The sequence below is a fragment of the Trachurus japonicus genome, chromosome 21, assembly GCF_045865225.1.
Source record: "Trachurus japonicus isolate A0001 chromosome 21, Traja_1.0".
Taxonomy (NCBI): domain Eukaryota; kingdom Metazoa; phylum Chordata; class Actinopteri; order Carangiformes; family Carangidae; genus Trachurus; species Trachurus japonicus.
Window position 1 is genome coordinate 9,111,018 of NC_140927.1, and position 23,045 is coordinate 9,134,062.

At 39.8% G+C, this 23,045-nt stretch overlaps 2 protein-coding genes across 3 annotated transcripts; both read right to left on the minus strand.

The window, feature by feature from the left end:
- Positions 1-224: 224 nt before the first annotated feature.
- On the minus strand, positions 225-9,621 carry gmppaa (GDP-mannose pyrophosphorylase Aa). Of its 2 annotated transcripts, XM_085764513.1 has the most exons (13): positions 9,502-9,621; positions 7,997-8,094; positions 7,805-7,908; positions 7,323-7,515; positions 7,076-7,135; positions 6,860-6,990; positions 6,674-6,688; positions 3,621-3,755; positions 2,804-2,901; positions 2,655-2,701; positions 2,466-2,558; positions 1,346-1,514; positions 225-789 (listed from the first exon to the last, which is right to left on the minus strand). In XM_085764513.1, exons 1-13 carry the CDS (start codon positions 9,539-9,541, stop codon positions 689-691), a joined length of 1,284 nt encoding a protein of 427 aa, XP_085620639.1. In that variant the 5' UTR covers positions 9,542-9,621; the 3' UTR covers positions 225-688. The 2 variants fall into 2 exon arrangements, with proteins under 2 accessions (XP_085620639.1, XP_085620640.1); XM_085764514.1 differs by lacking the exon at positions 6,674-6,688.
- A 2,889-nt stretch (positions 9,622-12,510) lies between these two features.
- On the minus strand, positions 12,511-22,641 carry pnkd (PNKD metallo-beta-lactamase domain containing). Its single transcript, XM_085765167.1, has 9 exons — positions 22,431-22,641; positions 21,855-21,970; positions 21,213-21,325; positions 20,991-21,049; positions 20,685-20,777; positions 19,701-19,864; positions 17,894-17,980; positions 15,903-16,018; positions 12,511-14,390 (listed from the first exon to the last, which is right to left on the minus strand). Exons 1-9 carry the CDS (start codon positions 22,586-22,588, stop codon positions 14,217-14,219), a joined length of 1,080 nt encoding a protein of 359 aa, XP_085621293.1. The 5' UTR covers positions 22,589-22,641; the 3' UTR covers positions 12,511-14,216.
- Positions 22,642-23,045: the final 404 nt, after the last annotated feature.

Sequence of the window (23,045 nt, forward strand, 5' to 3'; positions counted from 1 at the left end):
GCTATCTATTATTTGGAACAGCTCCCTCAGTGATTGCGAACACAAACTTTAAGTATCTGTTCTTGCTGCTTATCCTAAGACCCCCAACCGAGTTTACATTTTAAAAGGCAGCATTACTTGATTACGAAGTAAATCTCACGCCTGCCTCAGACTGATATACTATTTACAATGGAGATACTGAAAGGTTTTAATCAGAGCACCACATAAATAATCATCTCGGAAAGTTAATCAGTTAGTTGTCATGATTTTTATTTTCTAATCATTCCATCACCATTCTCATGCTCAAGTAACAGTCTCAAACTGCAAACTGTGTCCTTGAGGAACAGAGCATGTGTGTCTTTAAACTCTTTTTTAACATCACATTACACCCAACAAAACAGTGTCCGTAGTCATTTTACAGTTCGGTAAAGTTAATAAAAAAAAACCAATATAAACCTCTGGCATGACAACGCTGTTCAAGGTGAATCAACATGCGTGATTAGCCTCTCTCCAACTTTGCTGACATCCAATGGTGCATAAAGACTTGAGGACAAATATATAAAAATCTATCTTTCAAAACTATTTAATGAAGGTCCCATATCTTCATTTTTGACATCTTATATACAGTAACTCAGAGGCAGTGCCAGTAGTCGTCCAGGTTCATCCTTCATCAGTGACAGTAAGTGGACAGAAGCACGAGGAAGATTAACTATAGAATAATTTGGTTTTTGAAACCACGGTTGAGGTCTTTATGTGGGAGGACAATTGAGTTGAGTATAATCACCTCTGAGGGGATTGTCACGTTACAACCTGAGGAGACAAAGCACAGCTAGAGTTAGTCTTTGCAGTGTAGTGCCAATATAACATAAAAGAATGATGTTTGTAATTTTATATTGTTATTTATACTGTGTTTAATTTCTAGTTTGCTTGGAAAAAACTGAAACCTCCTCCTGAAGAGACAATGATGAACATTAAACACAGAAAAGAGAGTAAATCACTGAGCCTCTTGACTATTGAGAGCACTGTTTTGAAAGGAAATGCTGCACAAAAAATAATGATGTGCACTTTGCAGGAGAGATGGAAAAATGCTTCTCGTACCACAGTAACCACTCACTGCTGGAAAAGACTAACATGTGCAAAAATATGTTGAATGGCTAATCCAAAAACATGCTGCAGACGAAACCCACCAGTTCTACATAAACTCCTGCAAAAACCAAAATTTGGAAAGGGTAAACATTCCCCTCATTCATCCATAAACTTTTAATTTCTGAGAACATTGTTTAAAAATTCTGACAAAAATACTTGTTTTGATTCTGAATATGATGAATATTTAACAATTCATTTGAGGAATGCAAGTTTCACTTACCGAGAATAGTAATTGAGGGAGTGAGTTTTCCATCTCTGAAGAGGGTCTCACTGTCAATCTTTGCATAGGGATCGTTAGGGTTTGGGTCGCTTGGGGTTCCTTCTACTCTTGCCCACTTTCCAATGGTGCTATCCCATCCCACAATGCTGTTCAAAACACAGCAGTGATCCTTCAGGAAGAACAATGTGACAAAAAGACACTTTGAGAAGAAGTTTTTAAATATTCACAATTTGTCAGCAAGATAAGCCTCCGAAGCATCAAAGACTTTGACGTCTCTACAAACACTGAATTAGACTGTGTTACCACATGTGAAATAATCGTGGGCATCAGCGCACTTGTAAAACCAGATTAATAACAGGGGGTGTTTATTTGGGCGTAGACCTAAGCTAACAAATTGTCCTCATAGGCAATATGCAGTGAAAGCCAATAAGTCACATGCAGTCTAAATTCATTTCAGAGGCTCTCAGTCATCACTTGAGACATGGGATTAAATTATGATGGCCTCAAAATCGTTAAAAATGACATCTTTGTGAGAGGCACAGGCAACAGTATTTCTGGTGTGACAGAAGAGCTTTAAGATTCATTTCAGAGAAGTCACAGCTGAAGTGTGGATAATGTTAGTAATAAAATGTAAAGATGTCACTGACAGTGAACGAGCAGATAAATTTGACTCCAGCTCGATTAGTTTGAGGTCCAGTTTAATTCCAAATTTGATGCCTTGCGCACTGTGACCAAAGTTAAAAGTTTCAGAGGTTGCTCATATTTAATCATAACCCAAACCTAACCTTGATCTTTAGTGTTAGCTCACCTGTTAATGCCACAAATAAATGAAAATGACATTGTCACTTTATGCATATTTTGGAGGCTAAAGTAAAGTGCAACTAACTCCCAGTGCAGCGCGTGGCAAGACACCAAAATACCAGACAAGCACAGACCATTAAAAAGCCCTCATGTGGCTGACGGAAATGCCACTTTGGCCAAGCAGAATGCCAATTTGTGTGACAACAAGCTTACACCCCTGTGTTACAACAAGCTGTGGCTGGTCACGCTTCCCTGTGAAGGAAAACTTTCCTCTAGTCTAGCTCATCTTGTAAACCACTGGGTCTTCACAGAGGCTCACCTGTAGATTTGCCCCATGGAGGATGACTGACTCTCGAACTCGGACCCCAGCACCAATAGTAACTCCAGTGCCAATGGAGACGTTGGGACCCAACTGCACAGAGAAAAGTAGAAATTACCTTTTAATGTGTTTGTGTGTGCAATACCTATTCATTGAGCTAAGCACAACACAATATGGAAGAACTCTTACCATAGCAGTGGAGTCAATGTTGGCTGTAGGGTGAATGTAGACATTACCTGGGGAAGGCATAAACAAAAAAATTAAATACATAATATGTTAAATACATTAAATACGTAAATGTGAGGAGAGTGGAGCTACACAAGGCTTTTGAATCGTACCGCTTATTTTGGGGCCTCCCTCCTTATTTACAGCCAGTCTCTCAGGATGGGTTTTGTGATACTGGTTGAGGTACAATCGACTGGCATAAATTGCAGACCTGAGAGAAACAACAAAGTAAGTTCACACTTCATCTTTGAGGTGTGATTGTGGGGTTAAAAGTGTCTGTTTTACAGAGATGGTTGCTCTCTTATGTTTGCGATGTGAACTAAATTTATTGTCTATGCCTAAATCAATTTTAAAGCAGTACTAAAGAACTTTCAGTTTTGGTTGAGTTTGGCAGCGCCTGTGGACCAAAGCGGTAGTGTTTTGCCTGAAGGAAGACTCCATTTCCCATGAACAGTAGCGTGAAGCCCTGTAAATATCCTGCATTAAAATTAACAGAAGACATCAAAACTAAGTTTCTGTTTCCAGTGGATCATTTCAAAGTGAAAACACAAACATAATCCATTGCTAAAGTGCCGTTTTGCCTGTTCCCTCCTTGTTGTGACTCGCAAAAGTGAAAGTGAAACTTAAGTGAGAGCAGGGTTCCTACCATGCTCCTCAAAGCTGCTTAGTGCCAGAGAAAGAGATACAGACCCCCTCAGGCCATGACAGAGGTGTCATTCAACTTGTTGTAAGTCGATGTATCATCACAAAAGTTATGAAAATATTATATGAAGGTTGAAAAGTTACTTAGTGCTGGTTTAAATACTATATAAACTAAGTTGGAATCCCATATTTATGCTAGAGCAGCATCCCTCTGATGGCACTGTGTGTGTTTGAAAGCTTACTTTATGTGCTGTTCAACCTGACAGTGTTTATGACGTATTCACTCACCCTGCAGATTTAATCTGGCTCCAGAAGCTGAGGGTTTTATACACATACAGTTTGCCCTGTCCTGCCAGGGCAGTGAAAATGTCCTGCTCCAGCCTGATGGCCTCTGCTCGGTGCCAGCCGTTGGTTGGCTCCTCTCTGCAATAGACAGATGATCAGTTTATAGCACTGAATTACAAACTGAGGCCAGGCGCCTTATCAAAATCAAACTTTGGAGTCAAAGTTAAAATGAATTCCAGGACAAAGCTGGTATTCATATTGAAAAAACATACTATAACATGAGAATTACTTTGATTTAGCTCCATTTAAAAGGTGACATCATATGACAAACGCATATTTTAAAAGAACCAACTGATAGTATTTTCGCATAAGTGTTAAAGCAGAAGTAAGTGGTCCGGTCGTTTTCGCTAATGCTGCGTTCCAGGTAGGCTTTTGAAATCGTAAATTACAGCTTCAAGTCACAACTTACGACTTTGTAGCGTTCCAGGCAACCCACTCGTGTTTTTCCGACCTGTTTTACCGGTGAAAGTCACTATAGTCACTCGTAACTTCCGACCGGTAAACTCGTACCAGATCGAACTGGTACCACTTCACGGTCGGAAAAATACGAGTTTCCTTGAACGCACCATAACAGTCCTCGTCCCTACGTCGCCACATTCACGGCGTCCCTTGGCTGCACACACAGCCCTGCATGCCGTTCTCTCTCCTCATTGGATAAAAACTGTAGGATACGATAAATGTTTTCTCCTCGGCTCAGAGCAGAGCAGAGTGACTGACAGACCCGTGTTTCAGTCCAAACACTCTATGTAAGTGATTGCTGTCGGAAGATATAACTATTTAAGACTTATATTAACACAAATATATCACTTACTTCTGCTTTAATTTTAAGTGCATAAACAGTGTAATCATTAAAAACTAAGTGCATTATAAGCCAATGATCCTCCCTTTCCAACAATGAAAACAATCAACAATTTTCTTTTGCAGACCAAACACATTCATTTAGAGGCTGTATTTCACTCCTAACCACCCATTTCAAATGAGTAAAACAATTTAGCTGTAATGAATGCATTTCGGTTATCTCTCTCTTTTTTTTTTTTTACTAGAAATTGTATGACTATTGAAAAATAAAAAGCGGAATTAGGAAAAAATAAAGGGTTTCAGTGGCTTTCTCCTTGCCCCCTGTGTATTTTAACTGTTTTTGAGAGTCCTCAAATATTTAGTTGAGTGGAGAAATCAACCAAGGAGCTCTGTAAACCCCAGAGTCTCTCGGAGCCAAAGAAAAACATGAAATTTATTGCCCTACAATCGAAGCTGCAGAATGAAAATGAGAGCAGCAAGTTAAAATGCATCACTGATACTAACTTTGATGGTGTCAGCGCTGGGATGAAACCAAAGCTGATTACCTAGTAGTGAACCAAAACTCAAGTGAAAGAATCTATGTGTTCCATATTAATCAGGGTTTCTGGCATAGTGTATTGTGAGAGCCCCAAGAAGAAACAGAGTGTTAAATATTGATGAAAAGAATATCTTAAAGGATTGCACCCATAATCAAAGTTTTACCAAAAAGACTGAGATGTGGTTTGAGGCAGAGTTGTCCCTCAGAGACTTTTGCAGTATAACACTTCTCATTTCTATCAAGTATCTCTGATGTGTTCAACAATTTTGCTGATTCAGTGCCCGGCTTGATTTAAGCGCTATTGATGTTAGTAGGTGAATTATGCGCAGCGTGGTTTGACCTTTTTGCAATATATTTCAAGTGTCCTTGGGGTGTCAAATGTTAGGTTTAGTTCAACACAAAATGTAAAAACACACACAAGTGTGAAGTGAAAAATAGTCAAAGCTCCAAACAAACCTTTAACTTACTCATACCCCCTGTGTTATTTCAGATTGTGTGCGTGACCGAGGCTCTGTACATCCACATGCATATATTGACTGTTATATGACGGGAACCTTTTCTTTTTTTCAGATATTCAGAGGGAGAGCTTAGCTGCTACTGAAGCAGCCAACAAACAGAGCAAGAATGGATGTGACACCAGACCAACACCAAATTCTCACTGCCAACGATGCATCACAAACTTTCCCCAAATATGAGTTATCTATTTAGTCTTTGCTAGTAACCTAAAGAAACAACATGAAAGATAATCATTGAATGTTCTGGTTGTGCCTCAAAAGATGAGCAGGCTGTTGCAAAATGCAGGATGCAGTGTTTGACGCTTGAGAGAGAAAGCAACAATAATTTTAGGGAAAAAAAATGAAACCTATAGACAAAGCTTTTTTAAAAAAAAAGAAAAAAGAAGAAAGAAATCTGTGGATGTGGATATTTCAAATAAACTTGTTTGTACATTTGAGGAAATCTGCTTCCTGGCTTAGTGTTAGATGAGAAGATCACTACTGATCTCATATCTGTCATTTAAGCATGGACAGCTGGTTAGCTTAACAAACAGAAAACAGAGGGGGGGAGCAGACATGGCTTAGCCCAAAGCTGAGAAAATCTGCTCACCAGAACCTGTAGGCTATAGCTCAGTTTTACTGCTTTGGTTTATACTTTATTAACACTAAATTTAAACACAATACTGACTTGGTGTATGTGTCAGACTATTTTCTTAGATCCCAGCAAGAAAAAAAGGTGATCTGTCATTTTTACATTTACCAAACAAACATGAGAGTGGTACCAGTCTTCTCATCTATGCTGCAGCAAGAAAACAAAGCAGCACATTTCCTAACATGTCAAACCTTTAATCTCTGACAGGCAAAGACATTCCCCAACAGTTGCCTTTCAAAGGGCAAAAATTGGTCAAAAGACACCACTATAATATTTGCTAAAAGACACAACTATAAATAAATAACAACAATGAATAAATAAATAATATCAAGCTGCTACGGAAACAGGAGCTGTATAATTCATCAAAAAAGGTGCACAGAAAAAGGGCACAGGCAACAAAAACACAAAGCATCCTATGCAAACTCAGCCTTATAGTGGGGTGGTCTTTCTACAGCTCACACCAAACATTAAGTGCTCTACAGACACACCGTGCAGCCTACATGTACCAACTTACCCATCGTATGGATATCTGATGAGTGTGTGAGGAAACGGAAATCATGGTGGGAGGGAAAAAAAGACAAATGAAGAGAACCAAAGAAATGGAGTAAATGGTTTTCACATGCATTCCCACACACAGATCCCCTGAGAGGAGAGGAGAGGGGAGGAGGGGAGAGGAGGAGGGGGGTGGGCTTCAACTCACAACAACATCTCCTGCTGATTCTTCTGGAAGACTGTGCCAATATGCTGGAAGATGTCAGGGTTGAACAGGTATATGCCGCAGTTGATGATGTCACTCACAAATGTGCTGGGCTTTTCCACATAATGCAGGACCTGCATTAACAAGTAGCAGCAGTTATGATCCAAGGTCACACAAGGATTCAGTATTTAGCTAAATAAAAAGTAAAGTGTTCAATACCTCATTTGTTTCCTCTTTTGCAACGATACAGCCATAATTGAGCGATTGTGTTCTGTTTGCCTGATGAGAGAAAAGCAATGAACGTTTTCGCACTCATCAAATTTCACAATTTGACGTGAAAGAACCTAAATTTGTTATAAACAAATAATAATGAATAAAATAAGTACCGGTACTTTCAGAGTTTTACTTAAACTATATTCTTGAAGTTCTTGTAAGACATTACTAACTGTCATTAATGAAATCTCACCGTTGTCCCCAGGATGACAAAGCTGTTAGGTTCTCCATGTTCTTTCTGGAAGCTGAGCATCTCTGTGAGAGGAAACGCTGAACAGACATCTGCATTCAGAACAAAGAAAGCCTCTGGATTGCCAGAGACAATCTGATCTCTGAAGTGATAGATGCCTCCTCCGGTGCCCAGGGCTGCATATTCTTGCAAATACCTGCCGTGAACAGTAAGGAAGAACAGCATAATTAAGTCATTGAGCAATGGTGGTGCCCTACGGCAAGAAAATTAGTGTCACTTATACATAAAAGACTGAGTTAAAAGAAAAGTATCTTGACATCTTAGCAGTATGAGGTTATAACTCCCACAATCCCCCAAATATATGGGAAGAAATACTGTATAAGTCACTGCTGTGGATGTGCAGGGAGAGTATGAACATAACTATGTTTATTTGTACTGGTTTAGCAAGAACTCTTGTAAACCAGTTTTTCAGCTCAGATATTCACCTGATGGAAATTTTGAACTCCTGCTGGGCATTAACCAGGAATCTGGTTAGTTCTTCATTTGGCTGATAAAAACCAATGAGCAAAATCTCCTTCATATTTGGTACCTGTAACAAAAAAGATGTAAGTTAATGTACTGATTTCATAAAAAGCTATTCTCTGCATCACAAGATAATTGTTCACACTAACTCTCACCTTGGCACATGCTTCAATGTGGTGTTGCAGCATGGGAACACCAGCGACTGGAAACAAGGGTTTGGGAACTTCAAATGACAGTGGCCTGAATCTCGTACCTGTTGAGTAAGTAGTTTGTTACTCACGTCCACATTACTTTTCCCCATGATTCCTCTGTATTTCAAAATCAATCCAAAAAGTATGCATATTTTATATGATAATTGTAATCACAAATGTGACATTTTAAATAGTCATCTTTGACCACAAGAAAGTAGTGCTACAATATCAAATACAAAGTTGCAATTACTTGATTTGTTAGTCAGAAAAATGATTTTGATAAGACTGATCATTACAGCAATTATTGATTACAAAAGGGTGAAAAAAGTGTTTCCATCCTCTCAAACACAAAGATTTCTTGTTTCTCTTTGTTTTCTATCATATTATGACAGTTGGTTGGACAAAACAAGACACCTGAAATGGATGAAAATGACAATTTTTTAAAAACTATTTTATGATTTTTTTTTTTTGCACAAAATGATTAGTGTAGTAATTGATCAAAAATAATCAACAGAGGACAAGAGTCAATAACAGCACCTGTTGGTCTTTCCTCTACTACCATAGGACTCTCACGTTTTTGACCATCAGCATTTCTTGGACTCTTTGTATTATGAGGGGTGTGTAGCCTACTGCGTTGGGAGCAGCACTACAACTTCCACGTCACTAATAGTTGCGCTGCCTGTTTTACCCCTTCCTTGTTCATTGTGTCATATCTCATGATGTAGCACGGCCCCCTCTGGCTCCTAAAGGAATCTCTACTCAATAAAGTTTGATAAACCGGTTTCCAGAGAGGCCTGGAGATGGGCACAAACACGCACTGGAATAATTAAAATTTTCAGCTGCAAGGCTAATAGTGCATTAATCTTTGAAAAAGTTTACACTCTGGTGATGACAAATGCAGACATTTAAGATAGATTACTGGATCAATAACAGAACTGTTACTGTAAGAAAACAGTGCTACAAACAGAGATCAGACCGGTTACTTCATCTCTGTTCTCAACTTGGTCCATTTCATTCTCACCAAATATTCATAAAAATTCAAAAGCAGCTGATGCTTTAATGAATATTCACAAATACTTTGTGCATGGGTTGTAACTCCAATACGCTTATATTAATTTACTTTGTCCAATAGCAGACGTTACACATGCTGAAACATAGCCCATGTAAATACTTAATTCTAAAATAGGATTACATGGACTGACACAGGCTAAGTTTAATGGGTAAATGAATAAGCTCCTGTAGGCTACAACTATTCATATCTACGGGTTGTCCCTTAGTTATGGTCATAAAATTTCATTATTTAATCAAGTTTAGACTGTTGTTTTCTTTCTGCTTGTGTGCTGTCACCTCCTGTGCCACGTCAGTGTAAACAAGATCACACCGTCTTGTTAGCATTAGCAGCTTAGCTTCCTTTACCCACACTCAGAGCCCAGTACAAAAACACGACTATGACGAGGTCGGTCTCTCACCTTTTTGGGGGCCTCCGATTAAAATAACCGCCTTCAACATCTTTACTGAGACGTAGTGATTTGTGACAGAACTGCCCGAGAGCCACCTGCTGCAGCTGTTTGGTGAGTGTTTCCGTTTCCACTTCCTTGGTGTGACGTCGCGGAGATCGCCCGGAAACGTGGAGCGGAGTGACGCTCCGGGAACGGAGTGGAGACTACAAAGACCGGGGGCAGTTTGGCTCTCACAGTAGCACTGACTGGAGAAGGCTATCTTAGCATTAGCATGCCTGGAGAGAAGAAGGCTTCAACACTGTCAGTCCCCTGCTACTTTCTCATGGCTGCGAGGGGCAACGTAACCAACTGAGAGCCGTCGTTGCAAAGGGGTGGGGTAGGTAGGTAGGTAGGTAGGTAGGAAGGAAGGTAGGTAGGTACTAGGTAGGTAGGTAGGTAGGTAGGTAGGTAGGTAGGTAGGTAGGTAGGTAGGTAGGTAGGTAGGTAGGTAGGTAGGTAGGTAGATAGATAGATAGATAGATAGATAGATAGATAGATAGATAGATAGATAGATAGATAGATAGATAGATAGATAGATAGTCTTTCTCTTTTATTTTAGATATAATATATAATGTCCTGACAGTGGGAAATAACATTAAAAAGCATAAATGCTTTAAAATGTATTAATAATACTTAACTAAATTGAAGACCTCAATAAAACCATAAAATGCTCACTTGTAGTTAGAGTTATGAGGTCATAGATTGCCAGAACACTCTGTGCAATTACTCATTACTCTATTTTTTTAAAAAAAAAAAGGGCTTCAGGGTGGGGTTGCACCAGTTTGGCGTATCTCTTTACTAAATTCAGGATTTAGTAATTACTAAACCACTACTAAACCCTTAGTAATTACTAGCTAGTTTGTAACTAGTTGTTTACTAATTTCGGTTGCACCACGCCAGTGTATGCAATCCCGTATCTAGTAAATGCTTAAGTGGTTACTAGCAGGTTACTAGTCGCATTAAGTGACGACAACAACTTGGCTACCCAATCAGCGTGCGGAGCAGAATGTACACAGGAACAGCTGGGCGCTTTTATTTTGAAGTGTGCGACACATGCCACCACATCCGGGAAGCCGGCAATGTTGTGGTTTTTCTACCTGTACGGGCAGCTGCACGTTGAGGTACTCACACTGCCACCCGACACACAGTACCGTTGTAGACTTGAATTGTGTCCCCAACCACATTCTGCATCGACCCCGTAGTGAAGTATCGCAGAGTAACAACGGAGGTAGAGCCCCGTTCGGACCCATGCTAAATTGCCGCAGCTAACGTTAGCATGTCCGTGATCCGCATTATGTGGTCGCGTATTTAAACGGTACCGACAGTAAATATCAAAGTCATCATATCCACCACTTTATTTTCGTCACACCACAACGGAAGTCGGTTTTCAACTTCTGTTTCACCCCGTAGTAGCATTCTAGTGAGCGGCTAACTGGTAGCGTTAGCGGCTAACTGGTAGCGTTAGCCACCAAATGTGGGGGCTCCGGGCTGCCAAAACCGCCCCGACTAATCTGATGTCAAGTCTACAAAACGAATTACCGAACAAACACCACCACTTCTGTGTGCACGCCTCTGCAACTAGTCTGGTTATCGTAGCCGTTAGCTTCGCTGCTGCTGACAGCTAACAACAGCAGCAGCAAACTACACGTCAGCTGTCAAAACCCTCCCGTTGTCGGACACGACATGACGCTACTCCAGTTAGCTCAGTCATGTTGTAACTAGGATATCCGCTGGGAAAAATATTTTTTTCATGGGCTGTCATGAGTTATTTAAGACACTGCTAACGGCTAACAGCTAACGGTTAGCCCAGCTAACGTTAATCTAAAATGTAATGAATGGAGTGTCATGGCGACACCCAGCGTCGTTCTCCGGAAAGTGGTGTGGATACATCAAAATTGTGGACTCTGTCTCTCAAAAGCCTTTTCCTAATGGCAGGTTCTCTGTTTTGTAAAGCAAACCTCTCTAAACGAGCCATTATAAGCTAGTCGTTGTTGTTTTTTTCAGTTGGCTTTGATCCTGTGTCGACTAACTGTAACTAGTAAACAGTTACACAACCCCTGGGGTAGGTGTAAATATATAGTAAACACTTAGTAATTACTAGCTCTATGTGATTCCTAGTAAAACTGGTGCAACCCATTTTAATTTAGTAATGACTAAATCTTGATTTAGTAAACACTTACACATTTACTAAGGTTAGTAAACACTTAGTGAGAGGTGGTGCAACCGGCTCCTGTACATGTTTTTTCCAGAGCAGGCTGTTTGACTGCTGTGCACCACAGCAGACCAGATAATGTAATTCAACTATCATTCATCTTATCCAGACTTTTACCTCTGCAACCAGTAAAAACATTGACAATAGTCTACATGGAGAAATAATAACACCAGCTGACCTAGAAGACATATAACTTGTATTTGCATTACATTGTTTGCATTGTCTCTTATGCATGTTTTTTTTAGTTTACTTTTCACAGTGATAGATTGTGTTTGTGTTGATCAAGGCAGCTGCTTCTGGCTGAGCTTTGTTTGCGATTATCTATTGTTTGTGTCATGAGTTTCTGGGGAAAAAAGCTGCTTCATGTTCACAGATTCAGTTTTCCAGGGAATTGTGATGTTGAAATCACAACGGTATTAGCTACCATTTTCCTTTCTCTCATATTATTATCTCATTAACTCTAAGATATTACTTTCACGTTGTCTCATTAAATCTAATAAAAATGACTGATTCTGAAGCAGATCTGCAATCTGGCACATGAGGTCGACTGAGAACACAACACCTTGTAATCCTACAGCTTCTTGCTGCTGTTGGGTGAAACTGCTTTATCCATAGCAAGTGCAGCTTACTTTTTTATTTTCCTTACATGAAGTATCTTCTAAACATGCTTTAAGTAGGTTATGCTCTTTGAGCGAAGGAAGTTATGGCAGTGGGAAAAATAACTCATCTGTCAGTTTTTAACATTTATAAAGACAACAAGTACCATATACACAGCTCTAATAGAGAATTTTACTTTCATATTTCCTCATTAAAACATAACCTGAAGTAAAACAGTCTCCCGTGTGTTGGTGTTTGTAACTCAAACATATGCAAATAAGGTGCAAAGCTGCATCAAACAAACTGAATAACATTTTAGTCAACAATCACCAGGGGACAAGGTGCTTTGGTACGCTCTCTTTACAGGAGCAACGGAGGAATCTGAAGCACTTTCACATCTCCTCAAAAGTTTCAAGGTTTATTCCTTTGCATCCTGACCCATCTCTACCTAAACAGAGGCTACAATGAACTTCCTTCATATAAAAGGCATACAAAATAACAACACAATACAATGTCTGTTACAATTAAATATTTTTCCTCCTCTTTATGGTCACAGCAAAATAAACCCTTTACTGTAATAAAAAATATCTAACAGTTTACCTTTGAGATCCATTACAAAAACATTCCTTCATTCGAGTGTCACAGTCAATGTCAAATCGTAGTCTCACATAAGAAAGAAAAGAGAAATTCAAACAACCTAAACATTATAGTTTAAACATCAATTCAAAAATATTGCAAAACATACTGTATATCTACAGATAGCTCAACCCAGTCCTGACTAATTATTGTTATGTTAACTAAAGAAATTATTTTTTCAAAAGGTTCGTACAATACAATGGAGCACTTGTTCACATATACTGCTGTTCATGTAGTGCCGCTACAAACAGGTAAAACACAGTTCTAAATGCAAAAAAACAATTACTTAGGCAAAAATCATTTTCTGGGAGGCACAAGAATATCCTAACATGAGAATCTGTTTTACCTTTGGCCCATTAGCAGACAATTTCTTTGTCTTTTTGTCTGAATTTTAAAACAAAACATCTCAGGGAAAAACAAGGATAGTACCGGTAGCTAAATAACATGCTCCATGAAGAACTAATGCTAATAACACAAGTTGAAATACAAGTGGCTCTTGGTTTCAGCAAACACATTCATATAAAAGGCTCGTGTGCACAAAGTTCAGACAGGAAAGAGCATAAGTACGAACAATTAAATAAAGAATACTATTATTGTTCTAACTTTTACTTTTCTACAACAATTCAAAAACAGTCATGTTCAAAATACGTAAGTCTAAGTCAAATGTTAGATGAATAAAGTACTTACTCTTCAGCAGCATGTAAATATGAAACTAGATACAGATAATCACCAAATACCGTTATTTTGACTGTTTTCAATTGCCCAGAAAAACCTGATGTTAACAGGTCTAAGCAAGTTTTTTAACCAGTGGAAAAGGGGTTTATAACACAGTACCTAACATGCTGATTAATCAATGTAATGTGCAGACCTGCTCTCACCCTGGGTCTCACACACCAGAATGAGAAATCTGTTTATACCTACTTGTGCAAACAGGAAGGTTCTCTGCAAATCTAAATAGTGTTTATGCCCCTGTGGTAAATAAGCAATAAATGAGCACTGCTCTGTCAATAAACACAAAATTATCACAATATACAGCATGTGGAGATCTAATAGGATTATGTGATAATGAAGTGGTTATTGAAACAGCTCATAAAGGTCAAAATTGACTTAATGCCCTGTGAGTCTACAAAATCGTTCAGGTTTTTATACAGTACCTCAGAGTTCAGCAGCCGGTCACTGCTTTCATACCACAGTCCAATAGAGGTGAGCTCACTGCTCTGTTCTGTCCTGGTCCTCAGTACTATCTCCTGTTGTAGAGGTCTTTGCGTTTCCGCAGCTCCTCGAGCACCCGAGCTCTGAACTGGGTCCAGTCTTCATCCTGGAACTGCTGGAGGCCCAGGGCCAGATGGAGCTCAGCAGTCTGGCTGCGCAGGAAAGGGTTGTACTGCTTCTCTTCTCCAATAGTGGAGGGACTCTGAAAATTAAGTGTATATCAAAACACAGCCCTTTTCAATCTCTGTAGTATCCACAATGATTTGCATGCTATTCATTCATTAGCACAATAATCTAATGGTAACAAGGGGTTCCTGCCAACTGAACACACTCAGCACAGCTTTGCCTTTCTGCAGCTCTGTCCCAGTTCACATCCTGCACTACTTCTCCTCATCAACAGTAAATCACCTACTTCATTTCCTGGTCATGTAATTATCAAGGCATAATCTGAAGTGTTTATTTATCTTATTCCATTTTATTATTGTATTGTGTTTTAATTACTCTATTTTCATTGTTTTTTAAAAAACTGTAAAACACATTAAGCTGCATTGTTTGTATGAAAGGTGCTATACAAGTAAATTAGTGTTTGCTAATCCACATGACACCTTTCTCACACAACAGTGAGGTTAAGTATAAATGGGTTTCTGTTCTTAAACTGTTTCATGTATCAAATCCTCCTCTCTACCACACTGAAAGTTAAGAAACAGTAAAGTAGCACTTTACTGAACTACCCAAGACTGAGATACTAAACCTAGTCTTTAGTACTCATCAAATGTTAAAGTAATAACGAGGGGCGTCGTGTGGCGCAGGAGGTTAAGCAGGCGCCCCATGTATAGAGGCTACAGTCCTCGCTGCAGGGGACCCCGGTTCGAATCCTGCATCGGGCAGCCCTTTCCTGCATGTCATTCCCCCTCTATCTGCCTCCCCATTTCCGGTCTCTCTCCACTGTACTATCTAATAAAGGTGTGAAAAGCCAAAAAATATACTTAAAAAAAAGTAATAACAAGGAGCACAGGTGTAAATAACAACATCAATAATGGCTGAATTCCATTTAGCTGCTTCGGGTGTTTTTAAACCTGCTCACTGCCTCACTGTTAGGGCGTACTGGAACACTAGGACAGAGTCACTGTTACTGGTAACACCTGTGTTTCCATAGATTTTCTTCAAGTCTTGCAATGACATTTAGAACTTTCTGTAATGATTATATACTGCTCATACATACTAAATAGAAATGTATTGTTTATGTGATGATCTGCTAAACATATTGTGTGGAATTAATCCAACAGATGAATATTGTAAAAGTGTAATAACAGTGGCTACATTTCATATTCAATTCATTCACATAATCCAGAGACAACAAGACAGTCAACCCCTTAATAAGTTTTGACTTCAGAAGTTGGCAAAATTCAGTGAGATGTGAACTTGTGAAATTGTCATGCTGTATTGATGGTAGATAAAAACACCATCTGAATTCTGGAGAGGCTCTTCACTCAACAGAGAACCTTTGCTCCGCTGCAGACGCTATCGTAGACGAGACTCAAATGTGAGAGCCTGGAAGAGGAGGAAGTGAGAAAAGAGCAAGCTCTCTGGGCACTGACAACATGAACACTGTACACAGGTGATAAGCCCTTCCTTCCCAGGTGCTAGACAACATGAATCCTTTTCTGGGGCGGTGTGCTTGAGAAGCATAACAATGGTAATATATCATTCTCACCGTGCACAGCTTCTGGCCTCGCTGCTGCAGCACCCACTGATATTTGTTTTCCCTGGCAGCGTTGCGTGGCTCAACCTCAGCAGCAAACAGCAGGTTGTCTTCTGCATACTCATGACCTGAGAGATAGCCACACAAAAATGAAATAAATAAATAAATAAAGATTCACGTCAATGCACATATCTGCACTGAAAAGTTTACACACCATGGGCGTCCCCTAGTAATCTCTATTAAGACTTTATAAGTGTGTGCATAGATGCAACAATATTAGGATCTTCTCTTGCTCAAAATGAGAAGGAAGTGATACCATCTTGATTGTCTTCATGCATGTGATGTACTTGTGACTGTGTCAACATTAAAACTGGCTCAAACAAATGCATTTTTACAAGCAACATATTTCAGTTTTAGTGAATTCCCTAAAAGGACATTCAACAATTTAGGAACAGCCACCTTGTACATTTTACAGAAATTCATAATATTTTAAAGGCTAAAATCTTTTTCTTTTTTTTTCTAGCTGATTGCTTAAAGGTTGGGTCTGGAGTTTTGTGCCCAAAAATAAACATTAGGCTTATACAAATGAAATCTGTCTTAAAGCTTCAGTTGGTAACAATTATTCAGTCATATTTGCTGGAACTGTCACTATATTCTGATGGTCAGACATTAAATGGGTAATTTAGGACAAAATCCAACTCCTCTGGCTCCACCTACAGCCTGTAATCGTATTTGTCGAAATCCACCGCGACTGAAGATTCTCCACCAGTCAGGTAGAGGGAGCTGAGGAGCAGCCAATCGCCACTCGTACACGTCGGACGAAAGTGAAAGTAAAGTCTGCAACTTGGTTGGACATTTCATGACAACAGACCCTTAGCTCCCTCTTTTCACCTAAGCAATCTCTCTTTTTGCTTGCAATGTTTTATATGATGTCTATTTGGATAAAGGGTGAGTAAAAAAAAAAAAAAAACTGGGCTCCCACTCAAGTTTAATCGATAAAATTCCCTGCACTGTTACTCTTATGTCTGTCCAGAATGTAATACAGGTACAGTATGTAATCATATCTGTAATATACTATTCTTTTATTATTATAGGTCCAGGACATAGTTTAAAATCAGGTAGTGTGAAGTGTTTTGAGAGGATGAAGTGACATTAATATTACATAAATGGTGGCTTTGCGTTAATACACTCTTAATCACTTTGCCACTCAATAAGCTCACCTTGGCTCCTTCTCCTGTCTGGCACTCTGCCTATGATCCTGTCACTGGTGATTCCTCTGCTTATCGTCGTGCACCACTTTCAGAGCCAACAAATTTATCGCACTTTGTCACTATCATGAGTTATTACTTATTAACTGCCAGCAATAATCAGGTGATGTATGCACTGTTTAACCTGACCTTGTGACTGTCTCTCTCCTCAGGATCTCATCTTAAAATAATCGCAGATGGGGATGATTTAAGAAACTGGATGTGCTTGAATGCAAAAGAAACAACGACCACATTACTGACATACAGTATGACGGGTTCTTTCTCGATTGTCAGAGCACTTTGTAAACACTAATCCGTTTTTAAAAATGCGCTATATATGAAGTTATAATCATTATCCTTATTCCTGCTGTGGGGAAAAGTCAGATGTTCTTTGGAGGAAATGCGTTGAGGGAAATTGTGACTGCTCTTCTTCAGCAGTGTTGGCAGCGCCTTTCCCGGTGCACTGTGCTGATAACATTACAGTGCTACTGCATCAGTGTGATGCCACAACTCCAGTTACTAATGGCAGAAATTCACCAAGTGAAATGCTTGTTAGAAAAAGAACCCAACAGAGTTTATAGAGAGCTGAGGGTGGAAGAAAACTTGACAGAGACGACCCCCTAATAAATCTTTACACAGGAAAACCACAAGAGCATCTTGCAAAGAATAGATACCAAACAACTGCACATTCAAACCATTACCACATGACACATACACTGACAATGAGTCTCTGATAAGTGAGGAAAGTTTTCCTACCGGGCCATAAGAGAGTATCGTCACTTAAGGAGCTGACTGTGTCCAGCGATGACAGCATTGTTGTTGCACTGCCTTCAAACATCCTCCCTGAAAAACAAGTTTTACTGTCATTTCAGATTCAAATTCAAAACAGGGCATTAAGCAGGCCAAGCACACTTTTCTGGATCATTTCATTACTACTTGGAATTGAATTTTAAACTTAAAGTTTTGTGTTTTAAGTGGCTGACTTGCTGAGAAAAGCAACACATATCTTTCAGATCAGAGGTCATGCAGCTTTTTAATTCAGGTTGTAAATGAGAAGTTAAAAAAAAGCCACGTTAGCAATTCTACTTTGGGAAGGACATTAAGTGGTGTTTAGTAATGCTGGTTGTGTGCTACTATGCTAGAAACTCCATCCTGCAGTGCACCAAACAGCAAGGATGATGTTGCTTTTTCATGCTGAACAAAACAAGCTTCAATTACTACATTCATAATTTTTAATTTTGATAAATGAGTATGTTTAATGTTTCCTGGGGAGCAGTAGATTTATTGTAATTATTCTAATGCAATCATATTCTTTAAAGCCACTACTGGACCAGGTAGTAAAAATAATAACCATAAACCTAACAGGCATTTAAAATCAAATAAAAAAATGAATACTGCACAGTAATATTGTATAGTTAAGATGAAAGTGATGTGCATTTATTCAGCACTAAATATCTTGAACTTGAGTGTATACGGGGGGGCAGGTGGTTAGTGTGTGAGTTAAGTAAAACACTATAGCAATAAAAGTTGCCATATGAACCACAGACATGAATTTTAAATACAATGCCTCCCTAAACCAATCAACAGCTGATCCAGAGCCGAGATACGCAAAAAAGACAACTGCACAGAGAGGATTCTTCTTGTGCTTGCAATTTTCCTGTTGACCCCATGATGACTGTTGCTATGGACATCATTAAATATTTTTTCACAGTATCTCAGTTGATCAAATATTCAAGTTAATCCTCCATGTGGATGTCTGTGTGAGGACATGTTAGGGCATTTCTCTCCTTCTGTATGTGGAACATGATGCTGAATTAGCTGAGGGCTAAACAGAGTAAACAGTCATCTGATTGTGTCCTTTATGGCGCTTTTCCACTACACAGTCACAGCTCGCCACGGCTCGGTTTAGGTGCTTTTCCATTATAGCTGAGTTCTTCATAGTTCCTCCATGGTGGGGTCGGGGTCGTCATATCACGGCGGTAGCCGCCCCGTCGTCTCTCTTTTTTCGATCCTCTCATCAGCTCCAAACTCACTCGTCTGCACCTCGATTACAGACCACAGTGTGGTTTTTCTCACAGTAGTCATTTAACTCACACGAAAGAATAAAAACAGTCTCAGCACAGATCAGTGGGCGCTGTTGTTGGTGTGTTTTTAAATTTAGCGGGTTTGATTCTCGTGACGGAAGTCGTGCTCGCGACTCTTCCAGCAGTGACAACGCTCTGGCCAATCAGTGGAAGGTAGTCGGCTGATGTCACGTTTAGTATCACTTTGGCTTGCTTGGAACCCAGGCTGAGGCGTTACCAAAAAAGTACAGTACCAGGTACTAGTGGGAAAGAAAGAAAAAAAAAACGAGTAGAGCCGTGCCGTGCCGCGCTGGTGGAAAAGTGCCATAAAATGCCCATTAGAGGGTTACAAGGATCTGCATTATGTGCTGAATGATTTTAGGCCTCACAGAGGTCAGTGTTGCTCTTTGGATTTTATGTGTAGTTTCTTTATTTTCCTGTGAACCAGGACACAGTGTTGTATGTTTACATCTGTGAATCCTGTTCTCTGTGTAACTCACCACATCCAGAGAGGAAAACCAGGTCACCAGAGAAGAGGCTGGAGGGAGCGCCGACCGCTTGGCCATCCAGGAGGTAGATCATGTGGCCCACTGTGTGTCCAGGAGTGAAGAGGGCTTTAAAGTGCATGCGGCCAACTGTCACAGCGTCCTTGTGGGAGAGAGGGCTGGGAACACAGAGCAACCATTTATAACTTATCTTATGATGTGGTCATTTCAGATCAAAAACTGAGATAAAGAGATGAACGGAAAGAAAGAGTGTGATGTGATTAAACAAAGAAAAAGTGAAGCAACAGTTAAAAGCTGATTCATGTGGGTAATTTTTATAGAGTCACTGACAATAACATACACTGAAAATGGAAAGGTTAACAGAAAATCTCTCTTTTTCAATCATTTTAATGTCAAAATGTAGTTTCCACATTAAAATGTAGGAAAATTGCAGCTGTCATTTTGGATTTGGGTTGTTTATGCCATCTAGCCTCAGTTGACCTAGCCTGATGCATAAGCCGCTTATTTCATTACATTTCATATAGCGTCTGAACACCAGCCACAGGGATTCGTTTGCTTCCGGGAGGCGGTTGCTTACATTTGCTTCAACTAATCGCTGCTGCTTGGTGGTCACGTGTGCTATACACCGGTTAAGCTCATAGGTTAATCTTGAGCGCTTGAGTTCAACGTCATCGCCTTCACTTACCCGTCTGTTCGCTGATTGGTCCGTCCGCTCTGGCGGACGGAGCAAACCGAAACGCATTGCTAGTGTCCTGACTACATGGTTGAGGCAAATGAAATTTGCCGGAACCAGTAGGCGGCGCTAGCCTGGCTACAGTTGACCTATGCTGTTAGGCCAAAACATCCCCAGAGATAACAGGTGAGTTTATCATAACATAATTTACTGTGAAGTCAGCTGCTGCAAGGGTTGACAGTGAAACAAGACAGGAAACCTTTACAATCAGACTGATTCTATAAGAGGCACTGTGCTGCACTTACTGTGTGAGGCCAGGAATGTTATCAGCTGCATTCCCATACACTCTGCAGGAGCTGTGAAGCCTTTTCAACCCTTTGTTTCCCCCGCTGTGATCCCTACAAACAAACAGCGAGAGCTTAAAAGTTTTGAAAAATTAGGCATTATTACATTAGACTACAGTATGTGTTTCCTATTCATTACATTCAAAATTCACATTGATATATTTAGCTCCATCTCCTAGTGTTTAAGTCATGAAAACAAAACAAAACAAAATTACAAGCTATAAGACAATCAAATAATAGGAATGTATACAATCTGTGCAAACTCACCAATGCTTGTGTGTACAGAGTATAGCTTCTAACATCACTCCCTCCTCCTCAAGTACTGCCTGAAAAGTGACAAGTGTTGTTAAACCTGTCAACCAGTTTAAATGCATGAATAATGTCGCTTGTTTTTATACATGTCAGTGCCACATTTGAGGATCTTTACAAACAAGAGAAAACTTATATCGCATACACTCTATACACACAACTGACAGTGGAGGCATTCACCTGAACTGTTTGAGGGTCTGCAGGGTCTACAACCACCGCAACACTGGAGGCTGTGTCAATTACAAGATAGCTGTAGTTGTCAGACAGTACCGGGATGGGTATTATTTTTATATCTGTGGGCAGACAAAGACATGACATATAACATATGGAGCACAATGTTAATATAAGTAGATGTGCAGGACAAATAAATACAAGTACATTTTTCATCTACTTGCGCATGTGCAGTCAGAGAATGTGCAGATTTTTGGGTTTGTTTTTTTTTTAACACTGGTGAAATTTGAATTTTGTGAATATTTTCTTGGCAAGTCGATTAGTGTGCGCCCCTAAATTTTCTGCTTGCGCTCCTGAAATTGAAGTGTGGGGCCACTGTGCTCCTAGTAAAAAAAAAAGTTAGTCTGGAGCCCTGTAGTAGGATATAAACATGTCCAGGTGTGCTGACATTTGTACAAAAATGAAAATGTACTTTTGCAATTAAAGCAATTCTCCAGCATAGGCATCATAAGAGAGCATGAACAATGTCTGACACCATCACGAGGCTTGTCCTGCTTTGATGATGAAGGCATCTCCCCACAAATAACAAAAGAAGACATGCCAACACTGTATTGACAGAATGAGCAGTAAAGTCCATTTTTTTCCACGCACCATTGAACTCCATGGGCTGGACAGTGGAGTGTCCACCGGGGTAATGTTCCCTGGCCTTTCTCATTTGCCTCTTGTAGTACATGTAGCCAAGTCTGGTCCTTGTGTAGAGTGTGTACCTAGGGAGGGAGTTCATGGGGCAAGTCAACATTGTGTCTGCTTGCAGGAGCTGACAAAGCTTAACCACACCACATAGTTACAATAAAGGGAGGGTCACGCCTACTCAACTATCTGCAAGAGCAGACAGAGCAGCCACATGCAGGCTACTCTTTTCTACTCTTGTAGACCACGTCTAACGTGATAGAATACCATCCAGCAGTAACTTAGTTTCAACAACTATAAGTTTTTACTCATCTGTATGCCGAGAAAACAAAGTCTTCCTACTGTTTAGAAAGGGCCGTCTATCATTAGTTAAGCTTCTTCCTTTGCATACAGATAACGCGACTTTACATGGGAACATATTTGGTGGGACGGCCCTCTGATGACACTTGCTAGTTAGATGTTGCTAAGCTACGCTAATGGGAATCAGCTCGACGACAACAAATGTTATTTCATTTAGGACAGTCGTTTAATACTCACGCGATTCGGAACAGTGGCTTCTCCGTGCGGGCCATTATGTTGCTCAGCAGGTTCCTCCAAAACAGCAGTCCTGCGCGCCTGTACCGTACACACAAACACAAGACACAGAAGAAGGATGCAAAGGCAATCAGCGTTGCCATCCAGTCGGGAGGCGCCATAGTATCGCAGCAGAACGTAATGACGTGTAAAGCCCCGCCACCACCCCGGAAGCGAGGACATAAACAACGTCCATAATAAAATCATGACGCCATGCATTTAACTATCTCTGTGGCTCATGTGACGTCCACTGTGTGAAAATAATCTCATCATAAAATTCAAATTGTGTTTTCCTTTTCCAAAAATATAACATTCATTTAAAATCCTGTTACCACTACTACAAAATGTGTGTTATAGCCTATACTTAACTTATTATAACCACATCAGTGACAGTGAGTGTCAGCTGAAATTCAGAAATGAAGAAAACACATCAACATTCTAAGTATTTAGCACATTTAGTATTTTTCATCTGTGATGTGTTTTAATTCCAGATGTAGGCCTAATTAATTGCACATCCCGATACAAATATCAGATCAAACAACATCTAACCTATAGTATTTTTTAATATTCTGAGAAGGA